This window comes from Bubalus bubalis, chromosome 3, assembly GCF_019923935.1.
Source record: "Bubalus bubalis isolate 160015118507 breed Murrah chromosome 3, NDDB_SH_1, whole genome shotgun sequence".
NCBI lineage: Eukaryota > Metazoa > Chordata > Mammalia > Artiodactyla > Bovidae > Bubalus > Bubalus bubalis.
The window spans coordinates 12,387,716-12,411,414 of NC_059159.1; the positions used below are offsets into that span (position 1 = coordinate 12,387,716).

At 57.2% G+C, this 23,699-nt stretch overlaps 3 protein-coding genes across 16 annotated transcripts; 1 reads left to right on the forward strand and 2 right to left on the reverse strand.

The window, feature by feature from the left end:
* Positions 1-6,027: 6,027 nt before the first annotated feature.
* RFNG (RFNG O-fucosylpeptide 3-beta-N-acetylglucosaminyltransferase) lies at positions 6,028-10,109 on the reverse strand. Of its 2 annotated transcripts, none has more exons than XM_025279743.1 (8): positions 9,813-10,109; positions 9,219-9,267; positions 8,571-8,673; positions 8,308-8,461; positions 7,926-8,014; positions 7,660-7,825; positions 7,004-7,089; positions 6,028-6,930 (listed from the first exon to the last, which is right to left on the reverse strand). In XM_025279743.1, exons 1-8 carry the CDS (start codon positions 10,092-10,094, stop codon positions 6,849-6,851), a joined length of 1,011 nt encoding a protein of 336 aa, XP_025135528.1. In that variant the 5' UTR covers positions 10,095-10,109; the 3' UTR covers positions 6,028-6,848. The 2 variants fall into 2 exon arrangements, with proteins under 2 accessions (XP_025135528.1, XP_025135527.1); XM_025279742.1 differs by having other exon boundaries at positions 8,308-8,479.
* Positions 10,110-10,140: 31 nt separating this feature from the next.
* GPS1 (G protein pathway suppressor 1) lies at positions 10,141-15,424 on the forward strand. Of its 8 annotated transcripts, none has more exons than XM_044938705.2 (15): positions 10,201-10,266; positions 10,434-10,637; positions 11,155-11,247; positions 11,802-11,983; positions 12,305-12,592; positions 12,700-12,835; positions 12,924-13,001; positions 13,185-13,242; positions 13,680-13,765; positions 13,974-14,068; positions 14,176-14,281; positions 14,369-14,449; positions 14,532-14,669; positions 14,740-14,874; positions 14,957-15,424. In XM_044938705.2, the coding sequence occupies exons 1-15, from the start codon at positions 10,234-10,236 to the stop codon at positions 15,029-15,031; spliced, it is 1,788 nt and encodes a 595-aa protein (XP_044794640.1). In that variant the 5' UTR covers positions 10,201-10,233; the 3' UTR covers positions 15,032-15,424. The 8 variants fall into 8 exon arrangements, with proteins under 8 accessions (XP_025135516.1, XP_025135518.1, XP_025135519.1 ...); XM_044938704.1 differs by having other exon boundaries at positions 10,219-10,266; positions 13,182-13,242; XM_044938707.1 differs by having other exon boundaries at positions 10,219-10,266; positions 12,428-12,592; positions 13,182-13,242.
* A 214-nt stretch (positions 15,425-15,638) lies between these two features.
* DUS1L (dihydrouridine synthase 1 like) lies at positions 15,639-22,463 on the reverse strand. 6 transcript variants are annotated; one of them, XM_025279740.2, is made up of 14 exons: positions 22,200-22,463; positions 21,103-21,349; positions 20,358-20,466; positions 19,797-19,847; positions 19,290-19,402; positions 18,722-18,804; positions 18,418-18,521; positions 18,089-18,194; positions 17,706-17,802; positions 17,543-17,631; positions 16,954-17,099; positions 16,461-16,498; positions 16,129-16,204; positions 15,639-16,028 (listed from the first exon to the last, which is right to left on the reverse strand). In XM_025279740.2, the coding sequence occupies exons 2-14, from the start codon at positions 21,337-21,339 to the stop codon at positions 15,889-15,891; spliced, it is 1,389 nt and encodes a 462-aa protein (XP_025135525.1). In that variant the 5' UTR covers positions 21,340-21,349; positions 22,200-22,463; the 3' UTR covers positions 15,639-15,888. The 6 variants fall into 6 exon arrangements, with proteins under 6 accessions (XP_025135525.1, XP_025135523.1, XP_006061848.2 ...); XM_025279738.2 differs by having other exon boundaries at positions 18,050-18,194; positions 20,358-20,433; positions 22,200-22,457; XM_006061786.3 differs by having other exon boundaries at positions 18,050-18,194; positions 22,200-22,453.
* Positions 22,464-23,699: the final 1,236 nt, after the last annotated feature.

Here is a 23,699-nt window from a genome sequence, read left to right on the forward strand (position 1 = left end):
AAAGTAATGTCTCTGCTTTTTAATATGCTGTCTAGGTTGGTCATTGTGCGGTAGTTTGAGCATTCTTTGGCATTCCCTTTCTTTGGGATTGGAATGAAAACTGACCTCTTCCAGTCCTGTGGCCACTGCTGAGTTTTCCAAATTTGCTGGCATATTGAGTGCAGCACTTTCACAGCATCATCTTTCAGGCTTTGAAATAGCTCAGCTGGAATTCCATCACCTCCACTAGTTTTGTTCGTAGTGATGCTTCCTAAGGCCCACTTGACTTCACATTCCAGGGTGTCTGGCTCTAGGTGAGTGATCACACCATCGTGAAAATCTGGGTTGTGAAGATCTTTTTTGTACAGTTCTTCTGTGTATTCTTGCCACTCTTCTTGATATCTTCTGCTTCTGTTAGGGCCATACCATTTCTGTCCTTTATCGAGCCCATCTTTGCATGAAATGTTCCCTTGGTATCTCTAATTTTCTTGAATTGCACTCATCTCACATGCTAGTAAAGTAATGCTCAAAATTCTCCAAGCCAGGCTTCAGCAATACGTGAACCGTGAACTTCCAGATGTTCAAGCTGGTTTTAGAAAAGGCAGAGGAACCAGAGATCAAATTGCCAACATCTGCTGGATCATGGAAAAAGCAAGAGAGTTCCAGAAAAACATCTATTTCTGCTTTATTGATGATGCCAAAACCTTTGACTGTGTGGATCACCACAAACTGTGGCATATTCTGAAAGAGATGGGAATACCAGACCACCTGAGAAACCTATATGCCTCTTGAGAAACCTGTATGCAGGTCAGGAAGCTACAGTTAGAAGTGGACATGGAACAATAGACTGGTTCCAAATTGGGAAAGGAGTACGTCAAGGCTGTATATTGTCACCCTGCTTGTTTAACTTATATGCAGAGTACATCATGAGAAACGCTGGGCTGGAAGAAGTACAAGCTGGAATCAAGATTGCCAGGAGAAATATCAATAACCTCAGATATGCAGATGACACCACCCTCATGGCAGAAAGTGAAGAGGAACTAAAAAGCCTCTTGATGAAAGTGAAAGTGGAGAGTGAAAAAGTTGGCTTAAAGCTCAACATTCAGAAAATGAAGATCATGGCATCAGGTCCCATCACTTCATGGGAAATAGATGGGAAAACAGTAGAAACAGTGTCAGACTTTATTTTTTGGGGGCTCCAAAATCACTGCAGATGGTGAGTGAAGCCATGATATTAAAAGACGCTTACTCCTTGGAAGGAAAGTTATGACCAACCTAGATAGCATATTCAAAAGCAGAGCCATTACTTTGCCAACAAAGGTCCGTCTAGTCAAGGCTATGGTTTTTCCAGTGGTCATGTATGGATGTGAGAGTTGGACTGTGAAGAAAGCTGAGCGCTGAAGAATTGATGCTTTTAAACTGTGGTGTTGGAGAAGACTCTTGAGAGTCCCTTGGACTGCAAGGAGATCCAACCAGTCCATCCTGAAGGAGATCAGTCCTGGGTGTTCATTGGAAGGACTGATGCTAAAGCTGAAACTCCAGTACTTTGGCCACTTCATGCGAAGAGTTGACTCATTGGAAAAGACTCTGATGCTGGGAGGGATTGGGGGCAGGAGGAGAAGGGGACGACAGAGGATGAGGTGGCTGGATGGCATCACTGACTCGATGGACATGAGTTTGGGTGAACTCCGGGAGTTGGTGATGGACAGGGAGGCCCGGCGTGCTGTGATTCATGGGGTCGCAAAGAGTCAGACACGACTGAGCGACTGAACTGAACTGAACTGACTGAGGTCGGTCATACATATCTGTAACATCAATGCCACAGAGTTCAGCAAACCCATGGGTCTCTTTGCATATTCCAGCTTCCCTGGCTGTTGCGGTGGCCCTGTGATTTCTTTCAGCCAGTGAAATGTGGGAAATTAATGTCACTTCTGGGCTTAGGTGGTGTGGATCTGGTGCCTTCATTCCACTTTCTCCTTCATTTCACCTGGACAATCTGAGGGGGGCTTAAACTACAAGATGCTGGGCCCTGAAGATAGAAGCAGCCTGAGTTCCTGAGTTCCTCCCAATTAGAAGAGAGCCACCCATGCATATCATAGTGTGATATGGACAAATTTCCTTACAGGGCTTAGTGGTTTCTGCAGCACAGCTTAGCTCATCCTGACTAATACTTTCTCTAAGTTATCTTTTTTTTTTAATTATAAAAAATTAATTAGTAAACTAATTCTGGCACCGTTTGCTGAAAAGACTTTTCCCCTTAAATTGCTCTGATGACTCTACTGGGAACTCTTACGATGGCAGAAGCGTGAACCTGCGGCTGGGTCCTGCTGCATGTCCCATGGATCCATCTGTGGATCCCAGTGCCAGCACCAGTCTCCATACTGTAGCTTTGTGAAATAAAAGTCATATTTTTATGGCAAGACAAGAGATATTTAAACAAAAAATCTTCTCTGCCGTTTGGCATACGTTCTCCCCTCACTGTGCACTGTGTGTCTGGATTATGCATCACTCAAGCCTCCCCCATCAGCAGGAATAGCGGCTCAACTATAAAGAGCAACATTCTCCCAGCATCAACTAGACAACTCCTGAAGAGACAGCATTCCTTCTTCATCTCGTATGGGGTCACATGACTTACTAGCATGACACTTAGATCTGGATCAGGTAAACTGTCAGTCATACGTCATCTGGGGTCTTCCTTGGTGGTGCGGTTCAGTCAGTAAAGAATCTGCCTGCAGCACAGGAGACCTGGGTTTGATCCCTGGAGTGGGAAGATCCTTTGGAGAAGGAAATGGCAACCCACTCCAGTATTCTTGCCTAGAAAATGCCGTGGACAGAGGAGTCTGGTGGGCTACAGTCTATGGGGTCGCAAGAGTCGGACACGACTTAGTAACTAAGCTACTGGTGTAGAGGTTAAGAATCCACCTTGCGAGGCAAGCGCCACGGGTGTGGTCCCTGGTCAGGGAACTAAGATCCCACATGCAGCGGAGCAACTAAGTCAGACCACTGAAACTCCTGAGCCCAAGAGCCAGGACTAGAAAGTCTCTGTGCCACAAGGAAAAGATCCCGCATGACGGAACTAAGATTCCTCATGCCGCAACTAAGTCCCGATGCAGCCGAATAAACTGGCTAGTTAATAAGTATTTAAAAAATATGTCATTTGATGTATGGCCCTCTGTCTCAAAAACTTATATATAACTGTGCCTTGACATCTAACAGATGGTTCTCAGAGCTTTCTGAGATGCTCTTCCTGGGTTATAATCCTCAAATTTGGCTCGAATAAAAATTTCCATTTCTTTCCTAGATCAACAGATTAATTTTTCATCAACATCTCATAGTAGGTCTTGACGTTAGGCTGTGTAAATCCTTCAACTTTGTTCAAGTTTGCTTTTGAAGAAAAATTATTTATTTGGCTGAGCTTGGTCTTGGTTGTGGTTCGCAGGGTCTTTGATCTTCTTTGCAGCATGCAGGATCTATTTCCCTGATCAGGGATGGAACCCCAGGCTCCCTGCCTTGGGAGTGCAGAGTCTTAGCCACTGGACCACTAGGGGAAGTCTCTCGTGTAAACTTTAGATTCAACTGGTCAATTTTTTGGTAATGTGTTTGTCTGATTTTGGTACCAGAGTAATGCTGGCCTCATGAAATGATCTGGGAACTGTTCTCATCTATTTTCTGGAAGATCGTAAGATTGATGTTATTCCTCCCCCAAACGTTTGATAGAATTCACCAATGAAACCATCTGATCCTAGAGATTTTTTACAGGAATATTTTTGTCAAATTCAAATTATGGAATAAATATAGGACTATTTCAATTTTTAATTTCATCTTGGCTTACATTTTAAGTAACATCTTTATTGAGACATCACTCACATATCAAAAAGTGTACAGTTTTGAAGTACATAATTCACTAGAGTTTTTTTGTTGTTGTTATTACATTCACAAAATTATGTAACTATCACCAAAATCTAATTCTAGAATGAAGTTAGTTCCCATTGAGTTTCTTGCTTTACTCTGCACTGCCCTCTGCTGTCTTCATCCTCTGGGGTGAGCCTCACCTAGTTCAACCTCAGTTAGGGACGGTTGCATCTGATGACTCAAAATTTTCACCATTGTTTGTCTGAGAATGACCAGGAAATTAAGTATTGGTTTGAGGGTTACAAATCAGTTTTATTATGTGAGTGAATTTGGAAACACGGAGTATAATGAGGATTGACTCTTTTCAATGGAAGCTCAGGGCTTCCCTTGTGGCTCAGCTGGTAAAGAATCCGCCTGCAAAAAAGAATCCACCTGCAATGTAGGTAGACCTGGGTTCGATCCCTGGGTTGGGAAAATCCCCTGGAGAAGGGAACAGCTACCCACTCCAATACTGTGGCCTGGAGAATTCCATGGACTGTATAGTCCATGGGGTCGCAAAGAGTTGGACAGGACTGAGCGACTTTCACTTCACTTCACTTTAAAGAAAGCTCATACGTGTCAGCGGTTACATCCAATATGCCCTGGCTCTCTCCAGCCTCGAGAGCTTGTTCATTTTGCAGATCATCATTCCTCTGGCATGCAGTGATGTGGGATGGACTGATGCTTAGTAAACAGTTGTCCAAAAAAATGTCAGATGGAGGGCCAAGTACACACAATTTAATTCTGAACCCTAATTACCAACATTTTAACTTTTTCTGATTATACATAGTATATATGTCTATCATACAACATATTTTGGTATTTGTAAAATATCAAAAAGTAGGAAGAGAAAACAAGTCAACCCTCAAGGAAATCAACACTAAATATTCATTGGAAGGACTGATGCTGAAGTTCCAATACTTTGGCCACCTGAAGAGCCAACTCATTGGAAAAGATGTTGATGCTGGGAAAGATTGAAGGCAAAGGAGAAGCGGGTGGCAGAGGATGAAACAGATACATCACCAACTTGATGGATGTGAATCTGAGCACACTTTGGGAGATAGTGAAGGACAGAGGAACCTGGCATGCTGGACTGCAGAGTTGGACATGACTGAGCAACTGAACAACAAAGAAAGAAGAAAAAAACATTTTTACCAATTTTTCATTTTTTTCAGGAACAATCACATATAAACATTTTTGTGTGTTTCCTTTGAGACTTTCTTCTGTCTGAACAATACATGGACCACCCATTCTGGCAGACCATGCTGCAGCCTCGGGGTGCCCGCCAGTCCCACCACTCCTTGGAGGTGGTTCGGGGGCTTGGGAGTGACTGTTCCTCTGGACCCGTTAAGAGAGGAGTCTCTACCTCTGAGGTGGCCCTGGCCCAGAGATCCAGGCCTGAGGTGGCTCCAGCCAGGGGAGGGACATTTTGGTCCAACTGATGCTGTCCTGGTTCTGTGCTGTGGACGACCAGTGGACTGGGGTCTGGGGAGCTCAGTGCGTATCTAGGTCTTGAGAGCTGTTACATAGTCCACATCTGGGAACACAATGGGGGGGGTGGCTGCTGCACATGGATACTTCCTGGTGACCTGCTGTATACCCCTCTTCAAGGAACCTCGCTTGGCCTGGCCACCAGTGCATGCTGACTCCAACCTGCTTACCGGGTGTTGCTAGCCTGCCCTATGCACATACACACACCTGCCTACATGTACACAGCAATGCGCATTCACACCCAATACATACATTTACACGGCAATTCACAGATATATGCAAGCACACGTGTGGACACCCCTGCACCCAGGCACATGCACTCATGTACGCTTCTGTGCATGCTGGCACACACACACACTAGTTCCACAGTATGCTGAAAAGGCAAGTCTTAACAGGCAGTCTGCCTTCTGGAGCAAGGTTTGTCTTGCTTGCATCATTCCCTGCAGGAACCCCACCTCCACACCCCATATACTCTTCAGCTCACAGTGAAGAGCCCAGTGGGCAGCTTTAGGCTCAGGTGGGCTGGCAAGGCTGTAAGGAACACAGATCTGCCTGGGAAGGAGCTGGTCTCGGGCAGTGCCTTCATGGGAAGGAGCTAGATGCTGTGTGGCCCTGCCTGGAGCTGAGCTGCCAGGTGTCACTGGTTAATTAACACAATGACCAAAAGAGAGTAACAATCAAGCCTTTATTCACTTGTTGCAATAGCAGCGCAAGAGACCAGAAGGCAGGTGCTGGCTCCCCTTGTTCTGTTTCCTCCTCCTGTGGAAAGGCACTATCAAGGTCAGTGTGGGTCGGCTGGTGGGGATGGGGACATCTCACTGCAGAGGGGGCCCCAAACAAAAGGCTCCTGCTGATTCATGGACTTGCAGCCCCCGGGAGTGGGGAAGGATGGAAAGTACTGAGCAATGAGTCAGAGTGGAGGAAAAGTGTCTTCGAGATCCCTCAGGAAGGACCTCTCGGCCAAGAGACCCCGAGAAGGTGCCTCTGAATGGAGACAACCTGGCTAGGAGTAAGCTGCACCCAAGAGCACAGCTGTCCAGAGGGTCTTCAGCCTTGCGTGCAGTTCCCCGTGGAGGCAGAGGCCCTGGCTGGGCTCCAGTGGGAAGGGTGGCATCCCAAGAGAACAGCAAGTAAGGCGTCCGGCAGTCACCACTAGGAGGCAGCATCTCACACACCACCCTGGCCTAGAATCCTCTCTCCCGCAAGTGAGGGGAACAGGATGGAGCCCTGGGAGGTGGATGCCATCCCCCTCCCAGACCCCCAGCACTGTCCTCCTCTCCCACAGCGCCAGGGTCACCCGGGCCCGCCCGGGGCTGTGGGAAGGCCTGCCGGTCAGCTGGAGCGCCTGCTGGGCGCCCATATCTCCCTGGATGAGGGCCCGGCCGTCGCCGCCTGGAGTAGCCAACTGAGCCCAGGAGGGGGCAGCACTGTTCCAGCACTGTTCGCCCACTTGCATCTGGGGCAGAGCCAGACTTTGGGGTCGGGGATCACGGAGGGGCGAGGTCGCTCTGCTTCTGCACAGGACACCAATCCGTGTCCGGGTAGAGAAGGCAGTGGATGGACTTAAACCTGGGAGGGAAGTGGGGGTCAGGCTGCGGGAGGCGTGGGCTGGCCCTAGCACTCCTCCCCACGGCCGGCTCACCGGGTGGGATCCTGCTGCAGGCTGAAGCCCCCAGCCACGTTCACCACGTTCTGTGGGTTCTCGGGTCCCCCGTAGCTCAAGGTGACCTGAGGGAGGAGAGGAAGTAGAGTCACCCTCAGGGCCGGCACCTCCCACCTTGTTCTCCAACAGAGACGCTGCTTGGCCTCCTGGATTCCAGGGCCCCCGCTGCCCCACCCGAAGTCAGCATTCTTACGGCAAGCTCAGGAACACCACAGAAAGGTGATGGGGCTTGATGGGGGCTGAGAGGTGTGGCCAGCACAGCAGATACCTGGGGGAGGCCGCTGGCACACGTGTAGGGGCAAGAGGTCCTGAACCCCCTGCCTGGGCCAGGTCTGTAACACTGGTCATGCCCAGACCACTGTCCCCAGCCCTGCTGCCCAGGGCCACCTTCTGGGAAGCTGCAGCAGTTGCTCTTTACAAACAGGCCCTCATGTGAGCCTGGGGGTCCCCCACGGCTGGGACTCTAGGTCCCAGCAGCCTGGATTAAGGGTCCACGAAACTTTGCTGCCATGCTGGGACCCACAGTTGTCTCACCAGAATCCCTCCCTGAGCCCTTGCTCAGTTGTGGGGGGCCACGGGGGCACGGTCCCCATGCAGGGACGGCCATGGAAGCGGCAGGGGCCCAGCTGGCCTACCTGCTGGAGCAGGGTGTCGGGTGACAGCTTCTGTAGGTTCTCCAGGTGGGAGTGGAACAGCGAGCTGTGCAGCAGGCGAGCGCCCAGCAGCCCCTCCACGATGTAGCCCACCGTGCAGTCGTCTGGCAGCCGTACCCGCTCAGCTGTGCTCATGAAGCCGCCCAGGCTGGGGAGCAGAGTGGGGACAGGTCAGCGTCTCTCCAGCCTTGGAGAACCCCAACCCCCAACAGCCAGCACCTGCTTCCCCCCTGCCACGCCTCCTTCACCTGGCCCATGGGCTCATCTTGAGAGCAAGGCCTCTACTTAGGCAGAACCCGGCCCCACCGGTAGCGAACCAGAACTTGACCGTGGTCACCTGAAAAGGAGGGAGCCACTAGTCAGGGTCCCTCATCCTAACTCTTCATCTGGACACCCTGAGAATTGTCCTTAAGCTGCCCCTTAACTGCTCCCAGGCCCAGGGGCAGAAGCTTCCCAAGGCACGAGAGGACAGGGGCTTCCACAACTCAGTTGCCTGTGGCTCCAGCCCCTCCTGTCTTGCCCCAGTTCCCAAAACACCCCATCTGAGTGGACTGGGCATCAGCCCCAGCCCTTCCTTGCTGGGGTCTCCATACTCTCAGCTGCCCCTCCCTGCTTCGCCCCAGCACGCACAGTTCCACCTCCCTGGATCCTCTCGGTAGCCTCGATGGGGTGGTCCAGGCTGGGCCGCCCCAGGTAGATGTCCTGGCTGGGTGAGAAGGTGGACAGCAGCTGCAGCAGGCCTTTGGGGTTCACATAGTTGTCATCATCCACGTGGCAGAACCACCTGGGAACGTGTAGAAGTCTGGAGCCAGGCTGGGCCCAGAGAGTGGGGGCGGGGAAGCCCCTGACCCAAGTTGGGGCCCAGCCTCCCTTGGCCCTGGGCCACCACATACTTGCGTCCGGACTCAATAAACTTGTCATATTCCACTGACATCTTGCAGCACAGAGCCTGGCGGGTGTGCACGGCAGAGCAGTTGGTGTTGATGATGTGGCCACCTGCCCATTGGAGAAACGGAAGCACGAGGGCTGGGGTGAGACCTGCTGCCAGCCCACCCCACTAAAGTTGGGCTAAATGCTGCTGGCTGGCCGGCACGAGGCCTGTCCTGTTCAAGACCATGAAGTCAGACCCAATCACAGTCCTGTCTTGGCCTCACTCAGTTGACCCTGTTGCCGCCATCCGAGGTCCAGGCAGATGACAACACTTGGAATCCCATGAAAGCAAACCCACCAGGAAACAGGACTGAGAGGCTGGACCATCCCCATCAGGGCAGGCCTGGAAGGCATGGTTCCCTGCTGGCCCTTCTTCAGGGGACGTGGCTCCAGCCAGAGGCCCTGGGAAGTCAGCCAGTGAACAAAGCATGGCTGCAAGGGTAGACCCTGGATGCCAGACTCTGTTCTCTACCAGCTGTATGACCCTAAGCAGGTGCCTTAACTTCTCTGGACCTGTGTACACAGCAGGGGGCTGCGTGGCACTGGACGGAGAGATAGCTGAGGAGACCCCTCAGACACGGCAGCCGGGCTGGGCTGGGGAGGGCACTCACCTCCCTGGAGCTGTAGTTCAGGGTCGTCTCCGTCGGTAAAGATAAACGTCTGTAGAGAGATGACCTGTGAGGTTTCAAGGGGCAGCCCCCCACCCCAGGGACTCTGGGCCTGGCAGGGCCTTGGCCTGGTGAGCAAGGGTGAATGAAGCTGGACAGATGAGCCTGGGTTTGGGGATCCAGGAGAAGGGAGGGTGGTGAGCCAGGGACAGCCTGCTCTACCCGCAGCATCCCCAGTGCTGCTAGGACCAGGCTTGCTCTTGCTGGAGGAGTTTCTGGGGTCTCAGCCCAGTGTCATCTGGGAGAACCCACTCAAGACTAGAGCCCGAAAAGGGGCAGGAGCGGGTGGGCACTGGGGGTCCCGGGTCCCTGCATTCTCAGGCCTGGGGCCTGACAGCCATGCTGGGGACACATCTGTAGGTAGGGGGTCTTCGGGTGGATCTTGGGTGGGGTCCAGGGCAGGATGCAAGTTTGAGGATGAAGGAGCGGGGATCTCAGGGGGTGCGAGTTTGCCAGAGGCGGGGGCTGGGGTGGTGGTGGGGTTGTCCCGAGTCAGCGGGGGTTCCGGAGTCGGCGGGGTCCCCGGGCGGGACCCACCTGCCGTCGGGCCCGGGAGATCCAAGTGCGCAGCAGTAGCCCCAGGCGCGGCCCGTGGTTTTTTCGGGTGGTCTTGACCGCGATGAAGACGTCGTCGGGCCGCAGGCGGGGGGCGGTGGCGGGCCGGGCAGGGGGCGCGCGCGGGCCGGAGCCGGGGGCCACGGCCCGGCTCGGGGCTGGCGCGGGCGCAGGCGCGCGGGGCAACGGCAAAAGCAGCAGCGCACCCAGGGCCGCGGCCAGCGCGAGGCAGGCCCGGCAAAGCGCCCCCCGCGCGCGGCTCATGCGGCCGCGGGACCCGCGGGCACCGCCCGGCCAGGCGCGCCGCGGCCCCTTTAAGAGCCGCCCCGCCCACGCCGCGACCCGGAAGTCGCGGCCGCGCTGCCCCGGAAGTGGACGGTGCGCCGCGGCGGGGTGGGCGAAGATGCCGCTGCCGGTTCAGGTGTTTAACTTGCAGGTAACGAGCCGCGGCCGGCGGCCCCTCCGCGTCCCCGCCGCCGGGCCGGAGCGGGGCCGGCCGTGCGCGCCCCTCGCGCGGCGTCCTTCTCGCGCCCGGGCTCCGGCCGCAGCGTCCCGCCCGTCGGCCCCGGCAGGCCCGGCGCGCTAACGCTCTCTCTCCTTCAGCAGCCAGCCAGCTCTGTGTCAGGGTCGGGGGGTGCAGAGAGTCAGGACAGAATGCAGGGTGGCCCGGCCCCCAACGCGGCCGCGTCGTCAGTGGCAGATGTGCACTGCACCCCTCCCAGCGGTAGGTCAGAGCTCTTCCTGCCGGGCACGGCCGGGGACTTCAGCCTGAGCGCCAGCCTGTCGGCCTGTACGCTGCTTTATGAGGTACCTTCCAGGACAGGGGCCAGGACCAGCCCGCCCGCCCGCCCGCCGGGCCTCGCAGGGCGCCCAGGTGTCCCACTCCCGCCTCCCGGCCGCGACTGCGGCCCGGTCCAGCCGCGGGACTCGCCCGGCGCTGCGGCTCCGGCTGCTTGGCCGCACCGGGGTCGAGGCCGCCCGTGTCTTCCCCGTGGCTTGGAGGAGGCTGCTGTCAGGATGGTGGCTGGGAGCGCGTAGCGACCCTTGGGGGTCCCTGGGCAGTGGTCCTCCGGCGTCTGGTTCCCGCCCCAGAGATGGGCCATCATGGTCTGGCCGAGCGTTCAGCTCTTGAGCCAACAGTCTGGCCAGGAGCCCCATCCCTGGTGTGGTGGCGCGGGACTTGGTGGGCAGTGGGGAAGGTCTTGGGACAGAATCCCGCCCGCCCGAGAGATGGCGGGCAGAGCTGAGCTGGGCACAGTGAGGGCCTCTCGCCCTCCCTGGGCTTCTCCCCCTCAAGGTGCCAAGGTGACCCCCCGTGTTGCAGGGGGCCGTGGAGCCCATGCAGATTGACGTGGACCCGCAGGAGGACCCGCAGAATGCGCCCGATGTCAACTACGTGGTGGAGAACCCCACCCTGGTATGGAGTCTGGCAGGCTGTCCTCGGGGGTGGGTCAGGGGCTGGTTGGAGTGTCAGTCCTGCGGGAAGTCCAGGCTAGGCTCCCTGACCACATCTTCTAACTCAGAAACCTTTAGACTTCCTTTGTTGTTGTTCGGTTGCTCAGTCGTGTCTGACTTTGCCACCAAATGGACTAAAACATCTAGTTGCCCATTTTTAATGGGTTGCTGGCTTCCTCCAGACCCTGCAGCTGCTTCTCCCCCACATGGAGAAGCACCTTGTGCCAGGCCCCCTGAAGGTCAAGTCTCACTGTGAGGACAGGTCTTCCTTGGGGCCCACCTTGGGAAGCCCTGCCTCCTCATTGCTCAGCCTGGTGACTGGCTGCCCACATGGCTGTGACCATTCACCCCCAGGGCAGAGCTTTACTCCAGGCCTGTGCACTGGCCCATCCTGAGTGGTCTTTCCTCAGACCCCAGACAGTGGTTGATTTGGTGCCCACATGTCCTGGCTCCTGATCCACTGGTGGGGGCTTGGGGTCCAGGGTTCCAGCTTGCGCAATCCACCTCTGCCCCCAGGATCTGGAGCAATATGCGGCCAGCTATAGCGGCCTGATGCGTATCGAGCGACTGCAGTTCATTGCTGACCACTGCCCCCCGCTGCGAGTGGAGGCCCTGAAGATGGCCCTGTCCTTTGTGCAGAGGACTTTCAATGTGGACATGTACGAGGAGATCCACCGCAAGCTCTCGGAGGCTGCCAGGTGAGGCCAGGGCTCAGCAAGGTGGGGCAGGGACAGGGTGTAGTGTATGGCCAGCCCAGGCAGGGGTCTTTCTTGTGCTCTTGCAGCATTTGGCTCCAAAACACAGTGATCTGGCTTTCTTGTTGAAAAGCCAGGAGGGGGTGGGGAATGGCTCAATGGGCGAGATTCTCCCTCTCCTTGCTGAGCGTTCAGGCTCTCTCCACATCTGCACGCGTGTGCGCGCGTGTGCAGTTCTGACACCGGGCAGAGCCTGTGGAGACGGCAACTTCTTGCTTCTCGGCACAGCTGTGTGACTTATTTCTTGCTGGGCTTTCCCGCCAGGCTGCGGGCTCCTGTCACAGCTGCCCCTGTGCCAACTGGGCGCTCTCCCGATGGGGGTGAGGGCCGCTGGGAGGCACCCGCCCCCCCTGCACGTGGGCCCCTGATGGCCAGGTCCTCCCTCAGGGAGCTGCAGAATGCACCTGATGCCATCCCTGAGAGTGGCGTGGAGCCCCCACCCTTGGACACAGCTTGGGTGGAGGCCACGAGAAAGAAGGCCTTGCTGAAGCTGGAGAAGTTGGACACAGATCTGAAGAACTACAAGGGCAATTCTATCAAGGAGAGCATCAGGTATGCCCAGGGGGCTGGGAGTGGGCTTCATCAAGAGAGCTTCAGGTGTCCCCTTGGAGGCAGGGGTTGGACAGCTAGCCAATGACCACTTGTGCCTGGACCCACAGGCGTGGACATGATGACCTGGGTGACCACTATCTGGACTGTGGGGATCTCAGCAACGCCCTCAAGTGTTACTCCCGGGCCCGGGACTACTGCACCAGCGCCAAGCATGTCATTAACATGTGCCTCAACGTCATCAAGGTGGGCCCAGGGTGGGTGGCCACAGGGCAGCAATGCCAGTGGACCAGGAGGGGGCACCCAGGCTGAGTGCATCCCATCTGCCTGCCAGGTCAGCGTCTACTTGCAGAATTGGTCCCATGTGCTGAGCTACGTCAGCAAGGCAGAGTCCACCCCGGAAATCGCCGAGGTAAAAGAAGAGCTCTCCGCCCCTCAAACCCTGATCCAGGAGCCCTGACCACTACTGACCATGGTGGGCCCTGTCCTCCTGGAGTCTGCCTCTGCTCCTTTTAGGCTGGAGCTGGATGCCTGGGAGTTGATGTGGGTATGGAGGGCATGGGTCGCTCACTTGTGCCACCTTCTCCTGCAGCAGCGTGGGGAGCGTGACACCCAGACTCAGGCCATCCTCACCAAGCTCAAGTGTGCGGCAGGTAAGGAACCTGGGGCATAGGGGCAGGAGGGCACCCCAAATGACCCCAGCCCAGGAAGCACACAAGCCCCAAACCTGTGCTGCACGCCCCTGACACTTGCCCGACTCACGTCCCTCTCAGGGAGGTCATGGGGTAGTAACCCGTGGTTGGGGGTAGAGGCATTGCCTTCTGATAGCTGCCATCCTGGCTGGTTACCCCCACTTCCATCCCCGTCCCCCCGTTCACCGCTATTCCCACCCCGTCAGCTGAACAGCTCAGGTGCCCATTGCAGTAGTAACAGCAGCTGCTGGGCCTCCTTGGGTGCCTTGCTCTCCCAGAAAGCTGCTGATGCTGGCCGACGAGGTCACCTCTCCCTCGCCAGTGTTTCTGTCCCAGGTGCGCCTGTTGATGGGCAGCTTCCTCTGGGCTTCATCCTTCCTCCCCCTGCTGCCCCCCAGGCTTGGCTGAGTTGGCAGCACGCAAGTACAAGCAGGCTGCCAAGTGCTTTCTGCTGGCTTCCTTCGACCACTGCGACTTCCCTGAGGTGAGGGGCATAAGGGTCTCTGGGGAGACCTCACTGGAACTTGGGAAGCAGGCTGAGGGCTCAAGAGGTGGGCTTTCTTTTGGGGGCTCATCCTCATGAGGTCCTAGGCATTCTGAGGGGGCGATGGGTGAGATAGGGTGGGCCTGGCCCAGACTTCTGTGCTGCCTGCCATTGACCCCAGGTCTCTGATCACCTCCTTGCCCCTCAGCTGCTCTCCCCCAGCAATGTGGCCGTGTACGGTGGCTTGTGCGCTTTGGCCACCTTTGACCGGCAGGAGCTGCAGCGCAACGTCATCTCTAGCAGGTGGGTGGAGGCGGGGTGCTGGGCCCTGCAGCCCTGCTCCTGTGCCCCGGCGGCCTCCAGGGCGGGTGGGCGGGCAGGGCCAGCTCTGAGGAATCTGGCATCTGCAGCTCCTTCAAGTTGTTCTTGGAGCTGGAGCCACAGGTTCGGGACATTATCTTCAAATTCTACGAGTCCAAGTATGCCTCGTGCCTGAAGATGCTGGATGAGATGAAGGTGAGGGGCCTGGCCTGGTCTGCCTGGGAGGGCGGGCAAGTTCAGAAGGCCTGGGGCAAGCTGTCCCTGATTGGCTATCCTCGCCAGGACAACCTGCTGCTAGACATGTACTTGGCTCCCCATGTCAGGACCCTGTACACGCAGATTCGCAACCGGGCCCTCATTCAGGTAAGCATTCTGGTGGAGGCTGAGGCCAAGGCAGGGCACTACAAAGGCACCTTTGGGTAACTCATGTCCCTCTGCTCTGCAGTATTTTAGCCCCTACGTGTCAGCTGACATGCGCAAGATGGCCACAGCCTTCAACACCACAGTAGCGGCGCTGGAGGATGAGTTGACGCAGCTCATCCTGGAGGGGCTCATCAACGCCCGCATCGACTCCCACAGCAAGGTGGCCGGATTCAGGGCCATGGGGTGCAGGAGGGGTACCTTGGGCCCCACTGAACCTTGCACCTCCACAGATCCTGTATGCCCGGGACGTAGATCAACGCAGCACCACCTTTGAGAAGTCTCTGCTGATGGGCAAGGAGTTCCAGCGCCGTGCCAAAGCCATGATCCTACGGGCAGCCGTTCTGCGCAACCAGATCCATGTCAAGGTGTGGGTGGGGACAGCCCTGGGACTGGGGGTTGGGATGGGCGCGCACACCTTCCTGGTCTGAGCCTTTGTCTCCACTGCAGTCCCCTCCCCGGGAAGGAAGCCAAGGGGAGCTGACACCGGCCAACAGCCAGTCCCGGATGAGCACCAACATGTAAGAGCAACCTCCGTCTTCAGGATGGTCTGCGCACCCCCACCCTGCCCACCCCCCACCCTCGGACTCCTGGGCCTCTCATCTGCTCCAGCGGCACCTCCGGAGGTGTTGCCTGTGGCCCACTTGCAGGGGTCTGGCTGCTGACTGACGCTAGTCCTCGGCGCCCCCGCCTGGGCTTCCATGTGCCCAGATTCTTGTGCCCTGCTCCCCCGCTGCACCTTGTGCCGGGGCCCTGGGGAGGAAGTGGGCTTTCCTTGAAGGAGAAGCCGACAGGGCTCACCAACATGGCATCTGGGGCCCCCACCTGGCAGCACTGCCTCCCAGCCTCCACGTTGAAGCATCGTTTGAGGTTGCAGCGTTATTGAATCTTAGTCCATTAAAGGGCAGCCTGAGAACAGCCCCTGGCACCACTCCTTCCTGTCTCCGTGGGGCCCCCTTCCTCACACTCTACTCGGCTTTGCAGGGCCGAGGCCAGTGCGTGGCCCTCCCTTAGGCAGGTCTCCATGGCTAAGAAGAGGAAGGCAGGTGGTGCCTTGCCCACTTCCCTTGTTCTAAGGTTGGTTCCTGTTGGCCCCAGTAATACTCAGGGATCAAAAAGCCTGGGAACATCCCATCTTTGAAATGGTTTATTGTTCATCTTGAACACACGCGGGCTGTGAGGATGGGCAGGTCCAGCCTGGGAGCCTGCTCCTCGGTGCAGCATCTCCGGGCCCCCAGCATGGGCCGAAGGGAAGACCAGCTTGTCCTTCCGTGTGAAGTAGCAGGAAGTTCCCTGAGTAAAGGCGTTTCCTTAACTGGGACGTGGGTTGAGGCTTCAGCAGCAGGCCTGGGGGGTGGCACATGGGGCTGTAGCTGCCCTTTTTAGGCCAGGGCACTGCCCACAACCTCAGTGAAGCCACCTGGTTCTCCAGGCCCGGCCTGCTGTGGTTCTTGCAGCCGCGGCTGGGCACCCTTCCAGGCCAGAGACCTCTCCAATTTGGTTTTAAAAAGCAGTCCGTGACCTGGCAGAGGGGCAGGAGGAGGGAAATGGGGCTCAGGAGGCTGAGGCTCCACTGCCCACTGGGGAATGGGGTGGTGCTGATGGCGGCAGGCGCTCCTTACCTGGGCAGTCAGCGGTCTCTTTGAAAGCTCGCTTCTTGCAGCAGCCCCGGCATAGGTTAAACACACACCTGTTGCCCTAGACACAGAAAAGCTTGTGAGGCAGGGGCTAATACCCATTCCTTGGCCACCCTGTAGCCTGAGTGAGTAGCCAGGAGCATGGAAGAGCTGTCCTGAGGCCAGGCAGAGCTACTTTACAGGAAAGAAGCCCCCCTACCATGGGCTGTGGCCTGACTGCCACCAGCAAATAGAAAAAGGACTGCCCATGCAGGTCCCCATCCCTCCTGGGGCTGAGCCCTGCCCTAGGTGTTAACAGCCAGGACGGACGGACTCACCTTTGGGTTTCCACACTGATCACACTTTGCGTATTTTGCTGAGAAAAGAGCAAGAGGACGCGCTGTTTGAACCAGGTGAGGCCACCCACCACTGCCACCTCTCACATGTAGCCCTGGGTAGGCCTCCCTGCTCCCTTGGGGCGGGCAGAGGACACAGCATACATGGTCCTGCTGGGAAACCTCATCCCACCCACCCAAGACCCACGGGTTCCACGCCCTGTGCTGTGCGCCTCCCACCTGAAGGTCCTTCCTGGGCACGGCAGCCCCTAGTGCTACTCCTGTCTCTCTAGCTGCCCTAGGGCAACAGCTGAGGGACTGGCAGGCAGGATGGCTGGCCGGCTGTGGCCTCGGGGAACCTGCCAGTCTCCTTGGGGGCTGCAGGGCCCTTCCTGCTGTACTGCCCACAGCTTAGGAAGCAGCGGAGCCACCCGACCCTGGGGGACCCGTTAGGGGCTGGCCTTTTCCCCAGACTCCAGTGGTGGGAGCCACTTACGCTTCAGCAAGGGGTCAAAGGTCTTGTGGGGGTTCCTTAGCTTCTTCTTCTGCTTGTTCTTGGATAAGACATCCGTGGTGCCCTCCTCCTCCTCCAGGGCCCGCTTGCTGCGGGCACCCCCATTCTCCTTGCTCCCCTCCTTGGGCCTGAAAGCGGGGATGATGGGCAGAGCTGAGGGACACCCATGAGAGGCAGCCCACCAGCCACAGTCCCTAGATGAGGACGTATGTGCAACTCTGCTGAGGCCCCAGCAGCTGGCACGGAGGCTGGGACACCAGTGTCTGAACCTTGGGTAGGGCTGTGGCTACAGATGACAGCCCAGCCTCACTTCAGAAAGTCCAGAGGAAGCTAGAGAGGGTCTAGCTGATCCCAGGAAAAATCCACTGAGGGTCAGAGAACCTAAGAGAAGCATCACATGGAAAAAGCGATTTAAATAAAACAGCACAGGCTGACAAGGAAGGAGGCCCCTAGTCACCAAGGGATGGAGCTGAGCCTCCAGCACACCTGCCAAGGTTGGGCAGCAGGCAGAAGAGTCCCCTCCTCCGTGTAACACCTCCCACCCAGGTCAGCCCATGTGCAGGAGGCTCACCCTGGCCGGAAGTAGGGCTGGCAGATCCAGTGAAAGAAAGGCAAGCCTCCTGAAGGCTTCTCTCCCTCCTTCTGCCTGGATATATCCTCCTGGAAAAGCCCAGAGGGCCCTCAGTAAAAGGCCCGAGACCAAGTCTCTCACCACACGGTGGCCCAGCACCTACCTGACACCGCAGCTTTAGCTCCTGGCTCACTGCAGCAATGCCCTCCAGGGTCTTCACTTTGGCGAGCTCCTCTCGAAGCTGCTGATGCACCTGCAGCCTGATACAGACGCCCCATCAGAGAGCCGGCTCAGCCCCCACCTCCCAACTGCTGACCCTGAGCCTTGGGCATAGAGGGGCACAATCCCTCCTCCCTCCCAACCTCACCACGTCACTGTGGTCCTCCCAGATCTGACTTGGTAGCAGGTGGGGGTTTTGTGAATGTCTGTGGAGAGCTCATCTCAAAAACCATGAAGGCCCCAGACAAGGCTCAGATCAGACAGCATCTGCCATGGGGGTTGACTCACGTGTGGTGCCACAGCTTAAAGAGATGGGCCCGGACGTACGAGAGGGGGCAGGGGTGCTGCCGCACGATGTCCAGGTACTCCTCGGCCAGCTCCCACACGGCAGGGCTGCGGCCCTCAAACAGGGCAGGGTTGTGCAGGTTTCCCTCTGCAGGGGAAGGTGACGCAAGGCTCAGGGGCCCCTGTGCCTGGCCATCCCCAGGGCAAGGCTGGCCACTGGCCTGAGAGTGCCGGCCAGTCAGGCAGATGGGGCCTTCAGTGGTGACCGCGTGAAGCCTGAGGCTCTTCAGCTGGGCCAGTGGTGCCACGATGTGGACGAACCCCTCCAGCACCCGACGGTGGACCAGCTGCAGGCGAGGGCACAGCCTCACCTGCACTCATGACCCCCTGCACCCCCGTGTCCTGGATGCAGCGCTCCACGTCCCGCAGGCACTGGATGTTCCCGTTGGCGAACACAGGTATGGTCACCGCCTTCCTGTCGGAGCAGGACGAGCAGATGCTCAGAACGATGCTGTTTCCCCCAACCCTGGGGGCAGTACCAGGCCCCAAACTCCATCCTCCCACTGTGCTGCTCACCCTCAGGCCCTGCGCCCTCATCTCGTGCCCAGAGGGCTGAGGGCCTGGCCTGGGGGCTGGGCTGTCTCCCCGCCCTGGGCTCACCCTGCGTCCACTCACCGCACAGCCTTGATGTGCTCCCAGGACGCGGTGCCTGACAGGGGCCCCTTCTGCTCCTTGGTGCGCCCGTGGACAGTCAGCAACTAGCACACAGGAGCACCTGGTTCAGCTCCACTTTCAGCTGCAGCCCCCAAGACTCCAGGGTACCCTCTGCCTTTGGCTTTTCGGGCATCAGTTTCCCTCACTCCTCTGGGCCACACTTGGGCCAGTTGACACCCTGGGAGTGCTGCCTAGGACTCCCATGTCAGAGCTGTCCCTCTATCCTTTCAAGGGCCAGTCCTCTCCGCAGTGGCAACACTCCTGCGGCCAAGGTTAAAGGTGTGAGGGAGGAGCAAGCACCAGCCTGACCCAGGACTGGGGGGGGGGGGGTGGGTGGGGAGAAGGTGATTTAGGCCCAGCACCACCCCTAGGCAATACCGGCCTCTTGGACACAAGCATGGGACTTCGCTGCCTGCATCAGGCCTCACCTAAAGGTCACCGATTCCTGCCCATCCCAGGGGTAAGCCCTCAAGAGGTGTTTCTGGAGGTTCGGAAGCAGTATGGAGCCCTGGAAGCCCACAGTCCTCACCTGGCAGCCAGCCTTTTCCAGCATCTGGGCATATCTCACGGTCTTATCAATCTCTGGGAAGACACGGATCTTGCAGGTGACAGGAACAGAAAGCTTTTCGTGGGCTAGCAGAACTGGGGAAGGGCAGAGTCGGCTCCTGACAAAACTGCTGCCACCTTCAAGCAGGCTGTGGGGACCCATGGCTAAGCCCCCAAAAGAACACAGGCTCCGCAGATGTCCCGCACTGGTAACAGGGAGCTGAGAGTTGTGCCTCGGACCACACTGGAAGAGGTGGTCCAGGCAAGGATGTCTTCCTCCAGTACAGTCTATTTGGTTCGAAGGAGGGCAGCAGGTATGGGACAGGCGACCTCACAGCCACCCTCTGCAGCAGGAAGGGGGAGGGCACACCGAGGCCAGGAGGACCCTGCCAGCTACTGTTCTCTCCTGAGCCCTGCTAGGCTGTCTCGGGCTTGCCACCCAACCACAGTGTGGCCCCAAGTCCCCGAGGGCAGCACAGGGCCAACTCACTCATTCTCTGGAGCAGGTCCCACTCCTCCTGCAGGAAGGCGCCGTAGTGACCTGCAGAGAGCAGGCACAGCCTCTGCACCCTCCCACTGCGTCCACACTGGCCTTGACCTGCCTTGGCCACGTTCTTTTAGTTTGGCGGCCTGAGCTCAAGGGTGCTGAGCTGAGTGCCCACCCCACATGGTCTCTAACCAACCAGGAACTCCTCAGGCCAGTGAGGAAGGTTGAGATGCCAGGGCAGTGGCCACTGGTGCCCAAGGCAGCACAAGTGTGGAGGAGGAACTCTTCAGCAAAACACGTTTATCCAGAGGGAGCCCCACAACTTCCTGAGCATGGAGGAAGTGACAAGCCCCTGACAGCCAGGTGAACGCTGTCCCCTACCCCCAGTGACCAAGGGCCGCCTTGCAGAGGGAGAAGCAAAGAAAGGCCCAACATCAGAAAGCTGCCAGAGGAAGGGCCAGGCCCTCAGCCAGCTCACGCACACACCTGGCATCTCTGCACTCCAAGCCTTGCCCTAGCCAAAAGCCAGTACTCAACACAGAACCCCAGAACAGGAACTCTTACCTCGTTTGGCGATCATCTGTGGGCAGCCCAAATTCAGGTCGATGGCATCACAGTAGTCCTGAGCCAAGAGAGCTGCCTGGACAAACACCTCTGGGTCATTGGCACAGAACTGGAAGAGACATGAAAGTTGCCACAAGCCCCAGCCAGGCCCTGGTACCGGGGCTGCCCAGGGCTTCATAGGTGACCCAGTGAGGGTGTGGCCCCAGTGGATGACTGCAGGATGGTACCCTATCTTAGATGTTTACAATATGACCGAGCTAGAGACTTCCCTGGTGGTCCGGTGGTTAAGACGCCATGCTTCCACTGCATGGGACATGAGTTCAAATCTCTGGTTGGGGAGCTAAGACCCCACATGCCACACAGTGTGGCCAAAAAAAAAAAGCAACATGACCGAGCTAGGATGCACCCCCATACCACCAGCAGGGCAAGCTACAGATTCACACAGTCCTCCCAGATGTAGCAGAAAGCCGGTATCACTGACTTTGCCAAGAGCAGAGCTGTTCTGTCTGTCTGATAAAGAGGGGGCACTTGGGGTGATGTCAAGGTGGGGGGAGGGAGGGGCTGCAAATCTTCCACGGCACCCAAGCCATCCATTTGCCACAAGTCTGAGGCAGCTACTGGGGAGAGGTCAACCTCTGCAAGAACCAGCCTGCCCTTGCCCCTCTGATCTCGGAAAGCCGGGAAGCCTTTTCTGGAGAGGCCCAGGAAAAGGTTCTCGGCCAGCGTTGGAGGCTGGGCCGCTAACCTGTACAATGAGAGGCCGGTCCTCGGGGCACACATCGCAGTACAGGTTCTCCTTGCGGTAGTTGGCATCGCGGACAAAAACCTGGGCATGCAGCATGGGTGTGTAGCACAGTTGGGCCCCGTGTCGGCGGCTCAGCAGCCTCCAGGCCAGCTCACTTTGGTCCACCATAGGGGCCACCACGTGGCGGGCCCCCCCCAGGGTGCGGCTCCAGAACTCGAAGCCTTCCAGCTTTGGCATTGCCTCCACACTGAAGGGCAAGACCACGGGCTCAGCCGCAGCCAGTGGAGCACAGGTGCAGGAGGTGACCCCCCTCAAGGCTGCTCTAGCGCTGCCTGACGGTCACAAATGCGGGTGCTAAGGGTGTTGGCTGATGCAGGCCAGGAACTGACGCCTCATTGCCGTCGCCTTCCAGTGGAGACTGTGGACAGGTTATTCAAACTTTCTGAGTTTTAACCTCTCACTTCTTAGCGGGAATAGGATGTCTGCCTGGCAGGACTGGCATGAAGAGTAAATGGAACAGTGAATGAGGTCCTGTCAGCGCTTTGCCCAGGGGAGGCCATCACAAAAGGCAGCTACACCCCACAAGACCTGGAGACCCCACCAAGGCAGGACCACCCTGTGGCGACACTGCCCTCTGGGCCCACCAAGGGGCCCAGGGCAGTCACCTGGACACTCTGCCCTCCGCTGGGTGTCAGATGTATAAACGCACTACCAGTAGTTCCCTCTGGCTTATCTGACCCATGCCTGGCCAACCTTATCAGAGCCACCGTTCCCTACAGTGACTTAACAGGTGGTAGGTAGCCTGAGGACTACAATTGAAACCCCAAAGGAACAGATCGTGACGAGGGGCTCACTGTCGGAGAACACCCACCTCCTGTACTACTTTGGGAATTATTAAGCAGGGTCATCGGCTTAACAACTGCCTAAGCGCCCAGCTGTGGGTTTATTTTCGGGAACTGTGAAGCCACATGTAAAAATCAACATGATGCCCACAGAGGCCTGGACACGAGGCGCCGAGCGCGGGGTCCTCCACCTCCAGCCGAAGGAAGAGCCCCGGGGCCCCAGAGAACCGCGGGTCAAACCTGAAGGGAACCTACCTACCTGGGCGGAGCCGAGCCACCTGGGCGCCCAAGTCGGGTCGCGGCTCCTCTCTACGCAGCTGGGCCCTTCGGAACCGGGAGGGATAGCCAGGGGCCCCACCGGGAGCTCCGGGGATGCGGCTAGGGTACCGCGGAGTGAGGCTCCTGGGCTCGCGCCGCGACTTGACACCGCCACGCTGGGGCCGCCACCCGGCCGCCGCCGGGCCCAGGGCTCCGCGCTGGGGCCGCCGGGAGGTGCTCCGCCAGGCCGTTCCGGGCGGCCCGCGGTGCTGCGAGAAACGCATTCCCGGGAAACCGCGCCCGGCTGCTGAAGGGCCCGTCGCGCGGCGGAGGGGCGGTGTGCGGAGTCGGGGTAGTAGGCTAGAAGTCGACTCCTGCCGGCGCGGCGGGGCAGTTTCGCAGCGGTAGGGCCGGACAGGGGCCGCCGGGACTCTCCCCTCGCTTGCGGGGGTTGGTTATCGCCCGGGTGCCAACATACCCGAGCTCGCGCCCTCCCCAGCAGAGGCTCGGGGCTGAAGTCCTCTCCTCGGCCCCTACGCGGAATCTCATAAAAATCTTCGAAGGACCAAAAATCTCTCTTTTATTTCGGAAAGCAAACACCGCGTGAAATTCCTGTCCCGCGGCCCCCAAAGCGCCGCGCTCGGCCCCCCAGACCCACAGGATTCTTCATTGTAAACTTAAGACGTGCGAGAGTCACCGTCTTAACGAGTCTAACAACCTTACCTCCTGCTCGTTCTCCTAAATACTCGCTTCCCTGTCCTAAAGAAACCGATTGGTCCTCGTTTTCCCCTTCTCTCTTCCTTTCTCCTATTACCTTTGGTACTGAAACCTCTACCTCTGATTACTTGGTGTCGGTCTTTTGTATCCGCCAGAGAGTGTGAATATATTTTCTTCCTGTTCACCTGTCTTTTGTCAATTTAATTTGCAGGACCCCTAAACACAGTCCCAAAAGGGAAGAGGGAAAGTTTTTCCTCTAGCAGAACCAAGTTTCATTTTACCATTTCATCCTTAAGTGTCTCTGCTGCTGCTGCTAAGTCGCTTCAGTCGTGTCCAACTCTGTGCGACCCCATAGACCGCAGCCCACCAGGCTCCCCCATCCCTGGGATTCTCCAGGCAAGAATACTGGAGTGGGTTGCCATTTCCTTCTCCAATGCGTGAAAGTGAAAAGTGAAAGTGAAGTCGCTCAGTCGTGTCCAACTCTTAGCGACCCCATGGACTGCAGCCTACCAGGCTCCTCCATCCATGGGATTTTCCAGGCAAGAGTACTGGAGTGGGGTGCCATTGCCTCAGTATCCCCCAAAGACAGGAATTTTTAGAGCAGTATCATTAACACACCTGAAAAATCTCTATGTCCTAAGATCAAATATCCATCCTCCTGTGTCCAGTATGGCAGCCAGATGTCACATCTTGAACGCTGGAATGTGGTCTGAATTAAGACATGCTATAACAGGAAAAAGACACACCAGGTTTCAAAGACTTAGGGGGAAAAAAGTAAAA

Bases quoted from the DNA above. Each gene is read 5' to 3' on its own strand.
- RFNG (XM_025279742.1), bottom strand. From the start codon at position 10,094: ATGAGCCGCGCGCGGGGGGCGCTTTGCCGGGCCTGCCTCGCGCTGGCC. The intron at 9,268-9,812 runs GTGGGTCCCGCC...ATCTCTCTACAG, and splicing joins TCTCCCGGGCCCGACGGCAG to ACGTTTATCTTTACCGACGG. The intron at 8,674-9,218 runs GTGAGTGCCCTC...TCCAATGGGCAG, and splicing joins TGAACTACAGCTCCAGGGAG to GTGGCCACATCATCAACACC.
- GPS1 (XM_044938704.1), top strand. From the start codon at position 10,234: ATGCCGCTGCCGGTTCAGGTGTTTAACTTGCAG. The intron at 10,638-11,154 runs GTACCTTCCAGG...CCCGTGTTGCAG, and splicing joins CCTGTACGCTGCTTTATGAG to GGGGCCGTGGAGCCCATGCA. The intron at 12,836-12,923 runs GTGGGCCCAGGG...TCTGCCTGCCAG, and splicing joins TGTGCCTCAACGTCATCAAG to GTCAGCGTCTACTTGCAGAA.
- DUS1L (XM_006061786.3), bottom strand. From the start codon at position 21,339: ATGCCAAAGCTGGAAGGCTTCGAGTTCTGGAGCCGCACCCTGGGGGGG. The intron at 18,805-19,289 runs GTGAGGACTGTG...CCTGTGTGCTAG, and splicing joins TGGAAAAGGCTGGCTGCCAG to TTGCTGACTGTCCACGGGCG. The intron at 18,195-18,417 runs GTGAGGCTGTGC...CTTCCCCTGCAG, and splicing joins GCAGGGGGTCATGAGTGCAG to AGGGAAACCTGCACAACCCT.